The sequence below is a fragment of the Taeniopygia guttata genome, chromosome 1A (genome assembly GCF_048771995.1).
Source record: "Taeniopygia guttata chromosome 1A, bTaeGut7.mat, whole genome shotgun sequence".
Taxonomy (NCBI): Eukaryota; Metazoa; Chordata; class Aves; order Passeriformes; family Estrildidae; genus Taeniopygia; species Taeniopygia guttata.
This window is the reverse complement of record NC_133025.1, coordinates 19,447,032-19,462,498: the sequence shown is the minus strand read 5'-3', so window position 1 is coordinate 19,462,498 and position 15,467 is coordinate 19,447,032. Positions and strand designations below refer to the sequence as shown.

The window sequence follows — 15,467 nt, the reverse complement described above, 5'->3', positions numbered from 1 at the left end:
CAGTATTCTAAGCTTTTACTTCCACTTAAATGGTTTAACCAGCAATTCTTTGCAGCTACAGCTCCAATTGCAACTGGAGGGAACTTTGCCTGGTCAAGGAAAAAAAGGCTGCATTTTGCTTTACGCACTACCAAAAAGGATGGACCACAGATTGACAAAGGGTACACACAGATTATATATTATCTGTATGGAATACAGCATATCATATATATTAATACAAGTCTTTGTATTAATATATTTTTTTAAGTAATGGTCATATTGATTTACCTGTGTCAATTTGGTCACTATTCACCATCTTTTGCACCTAAAGGATTTTTATTTCTCACACGAAGGACAGCACTTTAAATACAAATGACTGTGCCTGATGTACAGCCAACATTGGAGTGCTTTGCTGGACTGGGACTATAGCTGTCAGCTCCTTGCAAAACTGAGCACTGGAGACATGAAAAGAAAAGCAACAACAACAAAATCAACTCACCACACCTAACTATGAACTCTGAATTTAAGTTCTCACATTCATCCTTTTCTTCTTAACCAGTTACATGTGGTAGGTAAACTAGTTCCCCTGCTTCAGCATTACACTCAGATTCCCCTCATCAGGATGTAATTAGTTCAACTAATGTTCAGCAGGAAAATGTGTTAGATGGTGGAATTATCCTGTACTAGATCTAGCTAACCAGTGTTTGCTCTTAATAAAAATACTGGTTAATTAGGAAAATAAATACCTTCAACAGAAATGGTGGTTAAAATATTTTATTTTTTATATAATAGAACATAACTGCTGTTTACTTTAAATCACTTTAAAGGCACACATTGTTAAAAATACTTCAAATTTACATCACATGTACAAATGCATAAAACAGATGTACATGTCACCAAAAAAATACAATATGGCTTCATAAGGTTGAGGTGGGGCTGGGACAATTCAACATATATTTAAATTTTACAGGATGCTGCTAACACTGAAAGGACTGACTAGAACAGAAAAGAATGGACCTAAAACACAGATTATGTTTATAAACAGTACAACACATTGAATACACAACATCAAGAATCTGTGTATGGATTCATAGAATTGTTAGTTCTGCAAATTCATCACTTTCCAGTGCCACTGAATAAACAGTGCACGCATATGATCTGCCAATCTGTAACAGTGGGAAGATAAATTGCAAATTCTCCAAGAGGCTCTCTGAAGAATCTGCTGATATGCTTTGTAAAAAAAAAAAAAAAAAATTGAACCAACAGACTTAAGGTAGTGACTGGAGGGAATAACTGAATAACAAATGGACACCTTAGATGGTAATCACTTTTGACTAAAAAGCATAAAGCATCAAGTCTGCAAGAATGCTCCATGACAATCATTTAGCATTAGTCCCACCCAAGATTAAGGCTCCTATCTAAAATTTACCTTAGATTTGTTTTCCTTTGTGTAAAATTACCTGAGCATAGATATCAAAGATCTACAGAGCTTTTAAAATACCTGCAGATACTTTAAAAATCTGTAGATAACTTAAAGCAAAATATCCATATATTTTATTCTACCAGCTAAATATTCTCAAGAAAATAACCAACAGAATAACATTTTGGTATGTCAGTAAAGACAGGAGAAGAGTGAGCTTAAACTTTTTCTTTCATCTTTTAAAAATGTACATAAAATGTAACAGAATTATTCAAATAGGACTACTTAATTGTAAACAACACATTAAATGTTTTTAAAAAACAGGAATCAAAATTTAGGCAGTCACTCTACTCTTCTATAAATTGTTTACAAATGCGGCTTCTCCTCTTGCTAGAGATGGCTGGTGGTTTCTTAATGACTAATAAAATAGAAAATAAAAGGACCTGCCCCCACTATTTTCTGTATTATCATTTACACTTTGTGTCCTAGAAGCATTAATTGCTGTCATTTGCATTTGCTAAGGTTTATTCCCTGGACACCTGTAAGGCCCAGACCAAGAAGAGCACCTAGCATCATCTTAAGACCTCTGCAGAATCAGGTTAGATTCAGTAAGGTTTAAGATAAACATGCAGTTTAATAATTTGCTGCACTGGAACTCATACAATTTTCAAAGAGAAAGGCAGAAAAGCATCAGGTTGCATGGACAGACCAGCTCCCAGCAAAGTCAATGCCATCACAGAGAGGAGCATCAGAACCTTAATTTTAAAAGCTCAAAAAAGACTACACTGCACAGAAGATAGATGTACATACTTTTAGCAAATAAAAGACTGTATGGAACTATTTCCAACACAAGCCTTTGGAAATATACCCTATTAAAAGTGGTTTCTGGATTTTATTGAACCAACTGAAAAACCACAAAGAAACACAAAACATCATCACCTTTTCCTCCTCCTGCCTCACATACTGGTTCCCATCTTTCGTTCCCAAAAGAAATACAGATAAAAATCTCACTTTAAGCAATGAGCAACTGTATATGAGCCTGAGGAGCAAATGGGACTTCCCCATTCAAATACATCGGGTTAACTTTGATATGACAGTATTACCCGTGTTGTTGAACTAGGACTAGCTGATTGCCAAGGGCATTTTACAATCACTGACAATCCTGTAAAAAGGGAAGGTACCAAAAAATTCCAATGAAATATGAACTTAGGATTAAAAAAAAAAGAAAAACAACAAAAAAAGAAATAAATAGATTGATGATGGATGACTGTTCCAGATAATTAAAAAAAAAAGTAACAGCAGTCTGTAGTACCCCTAATTCTATGTATAAATAGCAGGTAATCCAAATAAAATGCTACATTTGGTTGAAAAACTAAATTGAACACTGCTTTCCTATTAAATAGATTAAAATATTCATCCACCGAGAAATTACATTGATAAATAAAATATTTTCATGTAGCAAAAACAAGGGGCAGGTTAATTCCAGGCTTTTTATGCCAAATATGAAAGGTCTGAAAAACAAAAGTAAATTGTACAGTAGTTCTAGTCTCTTAAATTTACAATACTGGAACCAGCAGGATTTAGCTAATTAGTATAGTTTAAATAAGCTAATCTAAAGGAACAGAGTGTCCTGTAAACATCTGACACAAACCACATTGCATTCTGATGGGGTGGCTATACCTTCTCTATGCAGGAGAAAAACAATTCAACTGATGGTGGTAACAAGGGATGCAATCTAAAGGCAACATTCCTGTTCTTCAGTAAGGCTTGTAAAAAATCTGAGCCATGTACGTATGACAGCCTGTACAATTCTGAATTTTCTGGAAAGCTCTTAAGTTTAAAAAAAGCTTAAATGTTTTAGGTATAAAACATACATTGAGAAGATGTCCTTTTAAATTATGTGTAAAAGTGTCTGGCACCAGAAACAAACACTTGGTATTATTATACCTAAGAAAGAAAGCAAAGAATCACTCAAGTGTCCCTGAACTTCAGAGGAGATGCAGTCAATTAGGTTACTTTGTGTTGTTCTTTTCTCTGGAAAAGGAGCCATGAACAAACACTCTTTAAGCTGCCTGTACTACATCATCAATTTTATATATATGTATATATATATATTATATATAATGCATATATATAGTATACATGTATATAGTATGCATATATAATATATATATATATATTTGCATACACATTTCTTTTACCTCAAACTGGAATCATCTGGTTTCATGCAACACACCTGTCAAGAATCAAAACTATTAATTAGATCATAGCTGGTGTAACTTTAGTATCAACTCTTTTATTATATAGTGATTGAGTGTTGCTCAGCATCGATCAGCTCTGACTAGAATCTTCATCCTTCAGTTCAGTTCATGCGCTGCCTCCATCACCTTTTCCTCTGCCACCTTCTTCACACAGAGCCTCTACTTGCTGTTGTTCACTGCTGAGGCACCTCTGTCAGCCTCTGAAGATAGCTCTGTGTTGCTGGCATTGAGAGAACAAACTGAACTGTCCTGTGACCTATTCGGTAGCAGCCATATCCCAGCAGTCCAAAAAATGTTGCTTTTAAAACAAATTTGAAAATCTTACTTGAAGCTGATGGAGGAGGCACACTGAAACAAAATATAGAAAACAATATTAATATTTGCATGGCTGGAAACAGTAGGAATTTTCCAATTAAAAAAAAAAGGAATATTTTCTCCCCTTCTTCCCCATAGTGTAGGAAATTTTCAGGTAATGGATGCATCATGAATGAACAACGTATTCTTTCATATTCAAGGGTTACATACAATTAAATAACAAAAATTAATAAACACTAACAAAGCCTTTTCTACTTATGCCACTCTTAACAGCTAGGAACTTTTACTTGTCCATCACCCTGCCAAAATAACTAAGTCAATATTCAGACTTTTTTGAAGAATACTAAAAGAGAATATTGAGCTTTTCACAGAGCTGCTTGGAAGTCTCTGCACTGGCCACCTGAACGAGGACAGAAGAAGACCAGGCACACCAGGTCTACTGCCCAACATTCAAGCAGTCTCACTGTGGGCATATCAAGCAAGCAGTAAATATTACCTTCCCAATAAAGCTGACTTTAAGAGCACAGCCACATGCACGTGCAGCCCTACACCCTCACTAACAGGCTCTGCAGCAGCTCAGCTGGCTCTACACCCACAGCACCTCATAATCCTCTCATAAGCAACTCAGAGGTTTCCATACACTGTTTCAAAGGAGCTTCAACTTATCATCTATTTATACCCAGAAAAAGTCTCTTATGTATTCAGAAGTAATCAATTACAATAGTGCAAAACCACTGGGTGCTCTCAAGCAGGTTAAATGTGCTGAAATTAGGAAACAACTAGACTGAGTTTAAATCCATGTGCTCAAACTAGGGAAAAGTTATTACTAGTAAGACTTTGCACATTACAGCAATATACAGGAGAGTTTAAAAAAAGCACATGTATTGATCCTAGAATGGTGTAAAGGCATCTCTTTACATGTTCTTACACCTTTCTCCACCTACTCTTACTCAATTCTAGTATTTCACCACAATTAAAAAAAAAGATTAATAACAGTTGATCAGAGCACAGTGCTAATAATGCCCGGGTCATGGGCTCAATCCCTGTATGGGCCATTCACTTAGGAGTTGGACTCGATGATCCTTGTACATCCTTTCCAACTCAAAATATTCTGTGGCAAACAGTAAGGTCTGCTTGGAGTCAGGTTCAATGCATGAACTTGAAAATTAGAAACATATGTATGCTTTTATCCAGAAGATTTTCAAGTTCATGTTCCAACTTCTAAAATTTAATTAAATACTTGTGAAAGTCTTAAAAACTTGCCACCTTAGAGTGGTGATGAACACTAAACACACAAAAGAAAGCCCTAACTCTGCTCTGCAACTGCAGTGTAACAGCAGGAAGGGCAAAAAATTTTAAAGAAAAATAAGTTGCAAATATAGCACTCTTATGAGTGCCACTTGCTTAATATTATTTCAGAAAATCAAGTCAATGCAATATTAATGTCTTGTGAAAGACACTAGTAACTCTTCTGCTCAGTTATGGCACTGGCATGGGAAAGACAATCAAGTCAAATCAGCCTTCCATGCAGGCTTGAAGACAAGCACTTGGTGTTTGGGCTATTCAGTTCTGTGCTGCCAATGATGTGACCAACAGCCACCACACAACTACACAGGTTATTTGCAAGGGTGCAGAGGAAAATGGACGTCTAGTTTGTGATGCCAGGTGAGGCTTAGCCTTAAAAGACAGTTACAAATGGCTAGGCAGAGCTTCTATACTTTGCATTCTTGAATCCAGACAACAAAAGTCTCTCTAAATCATATTTTAGATGTCTAAATATACCATTTATGTGGATGTCAGTCTTTTCTGGTTTTCATAGCCTCTGAAAAGATGGGTGAGGTGGTTACATAAGCACAATAAACAGATGTGATAGGAAAGTGTGAATATTTGAAAGACTCCATAATCCTAAAGCATCACAGACCAATACTAGTAGGCAGTATTATAATCTCTCCTATATTTCTGAAGTCCTGACCTTTTTGGCTTTATGGGATACACATAGTCTGAATGCTTTGGTTCTTCAATTCTGTCTTTTACAAAGCATATACATCTATTTCAATAGGTACTTCAAAGCAAGAGTTCACGAGGTAAATGGCTTAAACCAGCTCATAATTAGTCAGATATACACATTTTAAAAAGTAATTACTTAGATATACACTTAAAATAGGGTACAAGCAACTGTGACACTAAGCTTGCCAGAGCCAGCAGTGTCCTGACAAAACAAAAGCTTTACATCAAATTATTTATATTTACCTAAGTTAGACTAAAAGCTTTGTTCTGTTTTTACCATCTTCAACAGCCCTCATTTGAGTTTTCATTTTAGAAGACTTAAATGAGGACCAATTAATTTTCTTTCTAGACAAGGGTATATTTTCATCTCTATTTCCCTCCATATTCAACCATTTATTTTTTTCCTTTGATTTTTTTTCTTTGCTGTCAGCACTATCTGCAAGCGCTGCACAGCAAGTCAGAGAGCTGACAGGGCAGGATGACAGCAGAGATGCTTCTTCAAGCTGTGACAATCAACCAAGAAAACTCCAAAGAAACTGCTGTTTTTTAGCAAAAGAAGATGTTACAGCAACATGTAGTAAAGCACAACTGTTACCTCATTATTTCCTGGATCTTTAAGTCAGAATTCCAGTTCTTTTCAATCCCAGGTACGTGACCCATGCCAACAACACCAACTACAACAGATGGGATATATTTTCTAGGTTCATCTGAGAAAAGAGAAATTAAGAGAAAGGAACATATCTGTAAAAGAACTAATTTCAAGCTATAAATAATAGCCAATCTGTGAGACTACAAAATTGATTTTTCCAAGATACAGGGGCTTTTACTACCACATACTGAAACCCTATTGCATACTGATCTCACTTACTGCCTCTTTCATTGAAAGGCTGAAAAAATCAGCATGGTTTCAGATTTTCAGGAATCATTTATTTAATAAATAGACCTGGCGAGTGCTAATACTTCAGCCTCAGGGTGACGGGCTCAGCAAGCTAAATTAACTTCTTTTCTTTTCTGTGTAGGTCATGTTTCTGTGCTGTTTATGAGGAACACTCCTGCTCTTTGCTATCTCCCGAACAGAGAACTTTCTCCGCCACTTTGCACAGTGGCACCTGGCACACAAAGTGTACCAAGATTTGGGCTCACAATCGGAGAACAACGCTTGAGATCACACCTGTTCTCTAAAGCTCACTGTCAGAGACATGGCCTCAGCAACAGCAAACCCAGGCCAGTTAGCCAGCAGCCATCAGACCAATGCAACGTATGCCAGCTCTCACCCTCACCTCCCATCTACCACCCATATTTCACAACATCTAAAACGTGGTTTCTGGAAGTTTTCCCCAGTGAAAAATACAGCACCATGCTATAGTAAAAATAACTCACAAAAAGTTTCTAAGGAATAATAATCAGGCTGCCTTCCTATGTGGAAAGTTCTACATAATACATAAATATAAAATACAAGTTCCATTGTTTTGCTTTAAATATTCACCCTTGATTTTTCCAGGAAAAAAGTCAACATGTGAAGAGCAGCCTACTTCAAAATGGAATAAAACTGTATTGAAAACACTTGAATTATTATACATATTTACCAAACTGTTTTTTTTCTAAATTTTCTTTTTCTCGGTCTATTCTAGAATTGCTCTAAAGCAGAACTGCAACTACAACAGATCTGCACTAAAGTGACGACAAACACTATCTTCTTAAGATATTAAGTAAGAGGTAATATACTTCAGTATGCTTATCTATAGGAAGTGCATGTTGATTACATATGGCAGCAGAATACTTCAAAGATTAGACAAATACTATTTTTCTATATGCCTATACCTTGCTGAAACAGCAGTCACATATGATTATTACTGCCAGATCAAAGTTCCTAGCAGCCCAGTTTGTAATTATAAAAAAATCTATGAAGAGTACTGAAATCAGAGAATTAACTTATCAAGAAATGAATCCCTCAGCAGCCAGTGACAACAATGAATTTGGTGAGACAACAGGGCAAGCGAGATAGATGACTGTCCCATACTGTGCTGTCATACCAGATCCCTGCCTTTTGAAATAGTTGTCTGGCTAATTAGTACTTAACAGTTCTGAACAGCACAATGAGAAAAGAAACATAATTTAGAGTCTACTGCTCTAGGCTGTTTTAACAGAGGAGTAATACCCCTTCTTAATTTTTTTAAGCATTGTATCTTATGCGACATGTAGCATTCATGAACAGAACATCCCAGATTTCCTGAGAACTGAACTTTGGACCAGTACATAAAGAACATCTTGCTGGTTATAATCTCTGCTTTAAAACAATTACTTTCTGAAGCTCGAGGTAGCTCTATCTGCTTTGCTGCTTGCTTCAGCATGTAGGTCAAGTAAATATCTCGTTCGGAGACAATAGTTCGATGAAGATCAGGGAATTCTCCAATCATTTCTGCCATCATCTGTTCCAGTAAATCCTTCTGTTTGCATTTCTCCACATCATCTTTACTGAAAGAAAGGTAGGTTTTCTCAGTATCTGTTACACTTTTAAAGGTCAACACAAACAAACAATGGCTCAAAACAATTGGGCATTACACCTAAATACAGTCTACAGTTCTCTTCCCCCAGTTTTCCTCTCCAGAAGGAAAATAATCTCCATAAACCTGTCGAACTTGATACCTAACAATGCCTCTGCAGTGAAGGAAAGGGAAAGAGGTCACTTGCCTTTAGCCAGTTCAACTGGATTTTCTCCTTTCCCACTGTAAAAGCTGACAACTCAACTCTGCAAAACCACTAAGGCTTCAAAGGCAGGAGTTACCATGGTGCCCCATTTTCAGTGTGCGTTAATAAGCTTAGAAGAGCCTACACACAGCTCTTCTGAGGAAGCAGATCTGATCGCTGAACACACAGAGACTCTACTTAAGGAACCAAAAAGGCACATTGTAATGCACAGTCTGAGGGCATGGACAAAGATTTGCAGGTTCCTAGTGTCAATCACAGGTCTTTAGCAGGGATGTCAGTTATAAACCAATTTGCAGAACAGAAAAATAGAAAACAGGTAGGAAATGCCAAATAAGAACTGCAGAAGTAAATTAAATGAGCTTTTGCTCTTTTCATAGGTGCTATAAACCCTTCTGTTAGCACCCCTAGGTGTGGGTCATAGCCTGTGGCAATGAAATTATCTGGTGTGACGTCACTGTCTATTAAAGAATGGTGTCAAACAGGCTTCCTTTAGTTTCCAAGATGAAAAGAAGACTACAAACATCAGGGCAAGCTAAAAGAAAAATGCTAGCTTTCAACACAGACACAGAAACATCAACAGATTGACAATATTGATGTTGAATTTTTACTTCATTCTCCATGGAATCTCATGTTGATGGCTGGATGTGGAACTCAAGAATATACAAATTATTGTACTGAGGCTTTTACTCTCTCGTATTTACAATATCCACACACAGTGGTGGGAAAGATTTTCTGCACAAAAACAATAAAATAATAATTTAAAGACATTTTTAAAGTATACTAGGAATTCTTCAGCACCAAATCTTACACTTCACCTGGAAGTATTGCACTGAAAGACAAAGGAAGGCCTGACACAAGATCAGAAAGACAGCATTCACCTCAAAAATACGTATTATTGCAGGATAGTTGTATATTTATCCTTCATTCATATTTCATTGTATCAGGCTGGGTACCCTCATACTAAAGTCAAACTGAAGAATTGAATAATCCATCCCAAACATAAAACACGTGGTGTGCTGATTCATACCTGATGGGGTCAGATAAGAAGCAAAGGCCCCAAGCAAGCTTGACTTTTTGCCAGAAGGAAAGTGCAGCAATTGCTCTCTTAAATGTAACAGGGATGGGCCGGTCACCGAGGTGGAATTTACAGAAAGGTACTTTACTGGCCTGAAAGAGAAGATACAAATAACTAATCAACATTTCATACTGCAGCACAGCACATTCTTATTAAGGAACGTTAAGGATTTACTGTGTTATACAAGGTATCTTAAAGAAGAGCAAGTAGTGTCATACTCCAACAAAAAAAATATTTTGGCTTTGCAGTTAATAGAATTTACAATATACTACTAGATTACTTCATAAAGGAATAAATCCACTACAAAATGCAGCAGGTATTACAGTAAAACCATTAAATTGTAATGCCACACCCTCGAGGTTACTCGTACAGAAGCACAAAGCTTCTGATTATTACTACATAGGTGACAATGGGGCCCAGTGTCTATCTGGGCCTGAACAAAGTCTGAGGTGAACCAACTGCCATCATTTTACTTTCACCTAGGATTTGACAGGATCATCAACCTTACAGTTGGTCGTGGTAAAATATATTAAAGAAAGAGCTTATGAGACAATAACTGATGCCAGATATCACGTAATAATGTCAGACTTGGCTGTAGCTCACACTGACAAATTTTAGCACAGTACAGAATTTCTAGAAAATTCTTTTCTGTGCTTAGTTGTTTAAAAAATTTCCAGCAATTGCTTTAGAATAGGACAGAGCTAGTCTTTTTTTCTTTCCCACTTAAAATGGGAAACACTTAAAATGTTTCATTCTGGTCTAGAATGCTCAAGAAAATAAACCTTGAAGAAGTTTTCTTTTTATTAAGGATAAATATAGCCAACTTATTCCAGATTGTTTATCAGCAATATGTCTTGGATTTCTTTACTAGTACATAATTTACACAAAAATAGCAAGATACATTCTGCAAGATGGATGCTTACACAGAAAATAGTGTCCCAGTATTCCTAGACAAAAAAAGAGTAGTGTAAAACACAGCCACTATTTAATTCAGTATCACTGCTGGCAGTAGTACAAAAGGTGACATTAAAAGACTATATAGGACTAACAGACCAGTCAGATATTTCACTTCCCCAGTCTTTGTAGATGAATGGAAGGTGTCAGATCTCATTATTCCTTTAGAGCTGGTTTTCACAACCTGTAATCCTGACGCCACCAACAGTGGGACCAAGATCAATATTCAGAATTCAAAAACAATTATTTAAAAGAAACTAAATTATTAATGAAAACAAATGTCTTCACAAATATCATCAGGAAAAAGCCTTATTTGAAGCCTTTTTTTGAATTGCTACACTTATGTCTACAAATGTTTGTACCTTAAGGTACGGCCTGAAGTCGAACATGATTTTTACTATTCATTGGCTTCAGCAGAGGTATGGCCAGAGTGCTCTTTTCTAGGCAATAACAAAAGGGTTTTATTGAGTTCAACTCTGGAAACAAAAGGCCAGTAATCTGACCTCAGAAAAGCCATTTCAAGTTCGCACCTCTTTGAAAGCCTCCCTGAATTCTCCTCCTGGGGCCATTCCCAGCTGTTCTGTGATGTGAGCAGAAACCTTCAGAAGCAGCATTTGCATCAGTCCAGACATGACTCCGTTCTGGCAGAAGAGGGAGAAAACATGTAAAAAAACAGGCTGAAAAATGCACTGTTCACAGAAGTGAAAAAAACATTAATTAATTTAATGAAGAAGCAACAGCACTGAAGCTACATTTTGGAGCCAATTCACTGATCAACACAGCCTATATTTCAGTTTTTATTAGTTTACCTCACTGTGTGGCCAAAGTATTCCACCCTTCATCACAAATGTATAGCAGGTTAAGAAAATAAAGGATAGCCAGACTTATTTCAGTCTATATTTACTCTGTCTGCTTGTAGAAAGTGTCTGAATAACTCAAAGGTTAAACAGTTCATAGTGTGCATTTAATTTTTCTTGACCTATCTGGATACAAATAAAATAAAGGTACCACAGGAACATATTCCATTAAATGTGCAGTGAATGCCATGTCCTAGAAATACTGAAGTGAATAGCCAGTGGTATAATCCCAGACATGTCTACAATAGTGAAAAACACCAGGTTGAGGACTGGTTAGATGCAGAAACACGGAGAAACTAAGATTGCACAAGAAATTGCGGTGTATGACTGCAGCATACAAGATCTTCAAAGAGACCTCAGTCTGGAGTATGAGTCAGGCCCACAAGAAGACTGAAGGCTGTCTATTGCTTTTATGAAGCATGAGCACTATTCTCAAAATCAAACCCCTTCTCTTGAAAAACAAAAGAATTCTCCTATATGTACTGAAGCAAAAATTTCGTTACCTGACCTTTTAAAAGTGATCAAAAAGAACATCTCAAATGCGACCCTTCTGTCCATCTCTGGCTGTCCTCAACAAGTTATTTTTACAATTAGGACTCAACGAATCAACATTACCTTGGTGCAGTATCTCCTCCAATTTGCCATCAGTCCATAATTCTGCCAAAAGGGGCACTGCCCCTTCCCTCAACAAAGGCTAATTTCCTGCTATATCATGCTCTTCATGCAACTGCAGATGAGGCTTTGTAAGCCTGACTTAATACTGGAAGTTACCAGGGAAAGGTCCTGGTCTCCATTCCTTGCTCAAATGACCCAGCCTGTGCCAGATCCAATCAATGTTTGTGAGACCTCTCCAAAGGCTGTGGGTGGGTTTGTGCCATTAAATGGACTCAACAGTCACTGAGGACCAGAACTGACAAAAGAGAGGGGTTATTTTCAAAGCCAATTCATTACCTGCCTTGTCATATTACAAAGTAGCAAGCAAGGAAGGAAGTCAAGTGCTGGGCGTCTGGGGAGAGCCAAGGAAGAAACACGAGAAGAAGTGTGCATCCTTGAGATCCAGTTAAAGTGACTGAGCAACAAATGTTTCCCAAAGTTCAGAAAACATAGTCACAACCCCCAGCCAAAAAATGAGGATAATGTAGTCTGAAGTTATTTGCTGGCAGATCTCTCTTTCAGGATTGATGCACCTGAAGTTGTATTTTTACACTGTGACAGGAAGATTCATCCTTTTGGCTAACAGAGGGATGCATCTTTGAAGTGTTTCCAAGTTGTCTGTGCTCTTAACCTGCATGAAACTTAGTGCCTTGCATATTTGTTTAGCATGAAGGAGATAAAGGGTGACAAGCAGCTGTATGTAGCAGCAACCAGCAACAACTGGCCAGCCAGATACTGTCAGGGGATAAAGGGAAAAATGTACAAAAAATGATGAGAGCAAAACAGCAAAGGAGGTTATTATCTATGCTAGATTATTCAGTGTTGTCAAAAGGAAAGCTGACCACAAAAGGACATTAAATCATGAGTGGATGGCAATAATTGTGTAGGTTAGATGCAACAGCCATAAGTAAACATAGCAATCCACAAGTATAAAGAAATTTAACTGTGCAGGAAGAGGGATGCAAAGCTATTGGCACATAGGAAAGAGAAAGCAAACCACCAATTTTATCAGCTCAATGTTCAATAGCAGTCAGAAAGCAAGAAGAATAAGAGAGATTACTGGGAAAGGAACAATAGCAAAACATAAAAGCACTGCTGTACGATCTTTAGCAGACTCCTGCCTTGACAATCAGATACTTTGACTAGAAAGCGTGCAAAGAAATACCAGACATATGAGAAAAGATTAAACATATAAATACTCATGAAGCTTGGAACAGGACGATTGAGAGCACGTACACTATTGGACACACAGCTAGCACAGAGACAGTGAAAATGGCAGGAAGAGCAATATCCAGGCAAAGAACACTTATACTATGTATGGGAACACAGCCTATGCAGGAGGCCTTGGAGCTACTCTTTGACTGCATAACAAGTCACTGAACCAGCACCAAGTGCAGAAACAAGCCATGTGTAGTTTCATTCACAATTCTTTTAAAAACCCAAATTCCCATGAAGGAAGGCAGCAGAACCTTGACACCTGGAGCCTGGAACTGGTTTTCCTACTGCTGCAAGACCACTGGAGGGTAGATTTCAAAACACAAGTGAAGGTAGCAAGTGAACAGCAGCCTGCTCCTATCCATATGGATGTACGTATCATCCATCAATTCATTTTATATCCATTTTATTGAAGAGGACTATCCCTGTGGGTTACCTAAACATGGAGGGCTGCATTACATAGTGCAAAAGGTGAGCTTTTTTCACTAGCCAGAACCAACAGTACAATATAATCCTCCACAGGTAACTTTAGACAAAAAGAGGTTAAGGCATGATTCTGCTGTCTCTAGCTCACTTTCTCTTCTGTCCCCAGAGCAAGGTTTCTCAACTGCCCCTCTGTGCCAAGAGAAGCAATCTTACAGTGCTGGGAGATGATGTAGCAACAAACCAAGCCCTACTCAAACTATCACAGGGCCATTGTATGGACACAGAAGAGAGAATGGAAGCAGGAAGACGGGGAGGAGATAAGAAAAAACCTGTCTTATCAGTTTGGTTTAAGCCAACTTTTACTGCACATCTCCAGGTTATCCACATTTGAGCCAGATACCAGTCTGCACCATGTTGCTTTGCTTAATGGAAAGCAAACGGGTACTTCTCTGCAACCAGCTGTAAGGGTTTTGAAATTCAAGGAGGAGCTAAAGGAAGTCTGGTTTTAACCTGCAGCAGTTACTTGATAAGCTGTGGATGCCAGTGATCCATTGCAAATATGTATGCTTCATGTTAACATTCTGCTAAATTTCCAGCTTCAATTAAGAGCAATGAAATAAAATTTTAGCGCTTAATATTTATGTAAGTGATTATAAAAAGACACCATTTGGGCTTTTTTCTCCTCATTTCCAATCTTAAGGATGAAAGTTGAAAGCAGCTTTGACTTTTAGTGTAGCGTTTGGGCCTGTCTCATGTCAATGAGAGGATGCAACTAAGGTATAACTGAGTAACTTACCAACTGGTCTGATTTTTATCAGAGAAAAACAAAGACACTATAATTTGGCATGAGACAGTTGGACTGTTCTTCTTGTTTTTTTCTATATAATCCATACTGTTAGTGATTCAGAGGGAAAGGCTGGGCTACTTTTTGGTTGAGACCACATATAGAGAAATACATTCTTTAAAAGGCCCAATGTTCAAATCTTATTATCTGCATTATTCCTGCAAATAAAGTAAAGGAGACTAATATGAGCTATAAGAATAGAAAGGATCCTTGCAGTATTCTCTGACTTTGGAGCCAATAGAGTCTGTGTTTTTTACTGTCTGCACGCAAGATCACTTCAAGCCCTGGTAGGAAGTGGTAACTGCAAAGCTGCCAATGTGACTTTACACCACAGAGAAAAAAATGTCTGCTATTTTGTTTTCATTATCTTTTTCCTCTTAACACAACATAAACTGTTGGATTTCGCTTTGATATAAAGAAAAAAAGTTTCTGCGCCTCTTCACAAGATCAGAAGACACCCGGCTATGCTGTTCCAGTTGTTGTGAACATTCATTTTGGCTACATGCATCAGAATAATCCACCTTACCTAAGATAAACAGATAGATGCAGCAATTCATGCAATATGCAAGTGTTTTGCAGTGTCTTTTCCTTTGATAGGACGTAAATAAAGAAAACAGGAAAGATGCATTATTGCCTAAGTCTGTGAGACAGAAAGCCAGCTCTGAGACCTTGTGTGTGAGCAAAGCCCTGAGCCACTGCAAGTGCTTCTGCATGCAAGCAGATTATATTCCTATGGGGGGGCAGTACAATC

General features: G+C 37.5%; 1 protein-coding gene across 2 annotated transcripts in view; it reads right to left on the bottom strand.

The window, feature by feature from the left end:
• Positions 1-737: 737 nt before the first annotated feature.
• Positions 738-15,467, bottom strand: part of TRABD (TraB domain containing) — a 32,543-nt gene continuing 17,813 nt past the window's right edge. For both annotated transcript variants that reach the window (XM_030256376.4, XM_072920783.1), the window contains 5 exons: positions 11,251-11,361; positions 9,719-9,858; positions 8,285-8,457; positions 6,578-6,689; positions 738-4,008 (listed from right to left, as the gene is read on the bottom strand). In XM_030256376.4, coding sequence (XP_030112236.4) covers positions 3,834-4,008; positions 6,578-6,689; positions 8,285-8,457; positions 9,719-9,858; positions 11,251-11,361 — 711 coding nt within the window. In that variant the 3' untranslated portion in view covers positions 738-3,833. The remainder of the gene's footprint in view (positions 4,009-6,577; positions 6,690-8,284; positions 8,458-9,718; positions 9,859-11,250; positions 11,362-15,467) is intronic.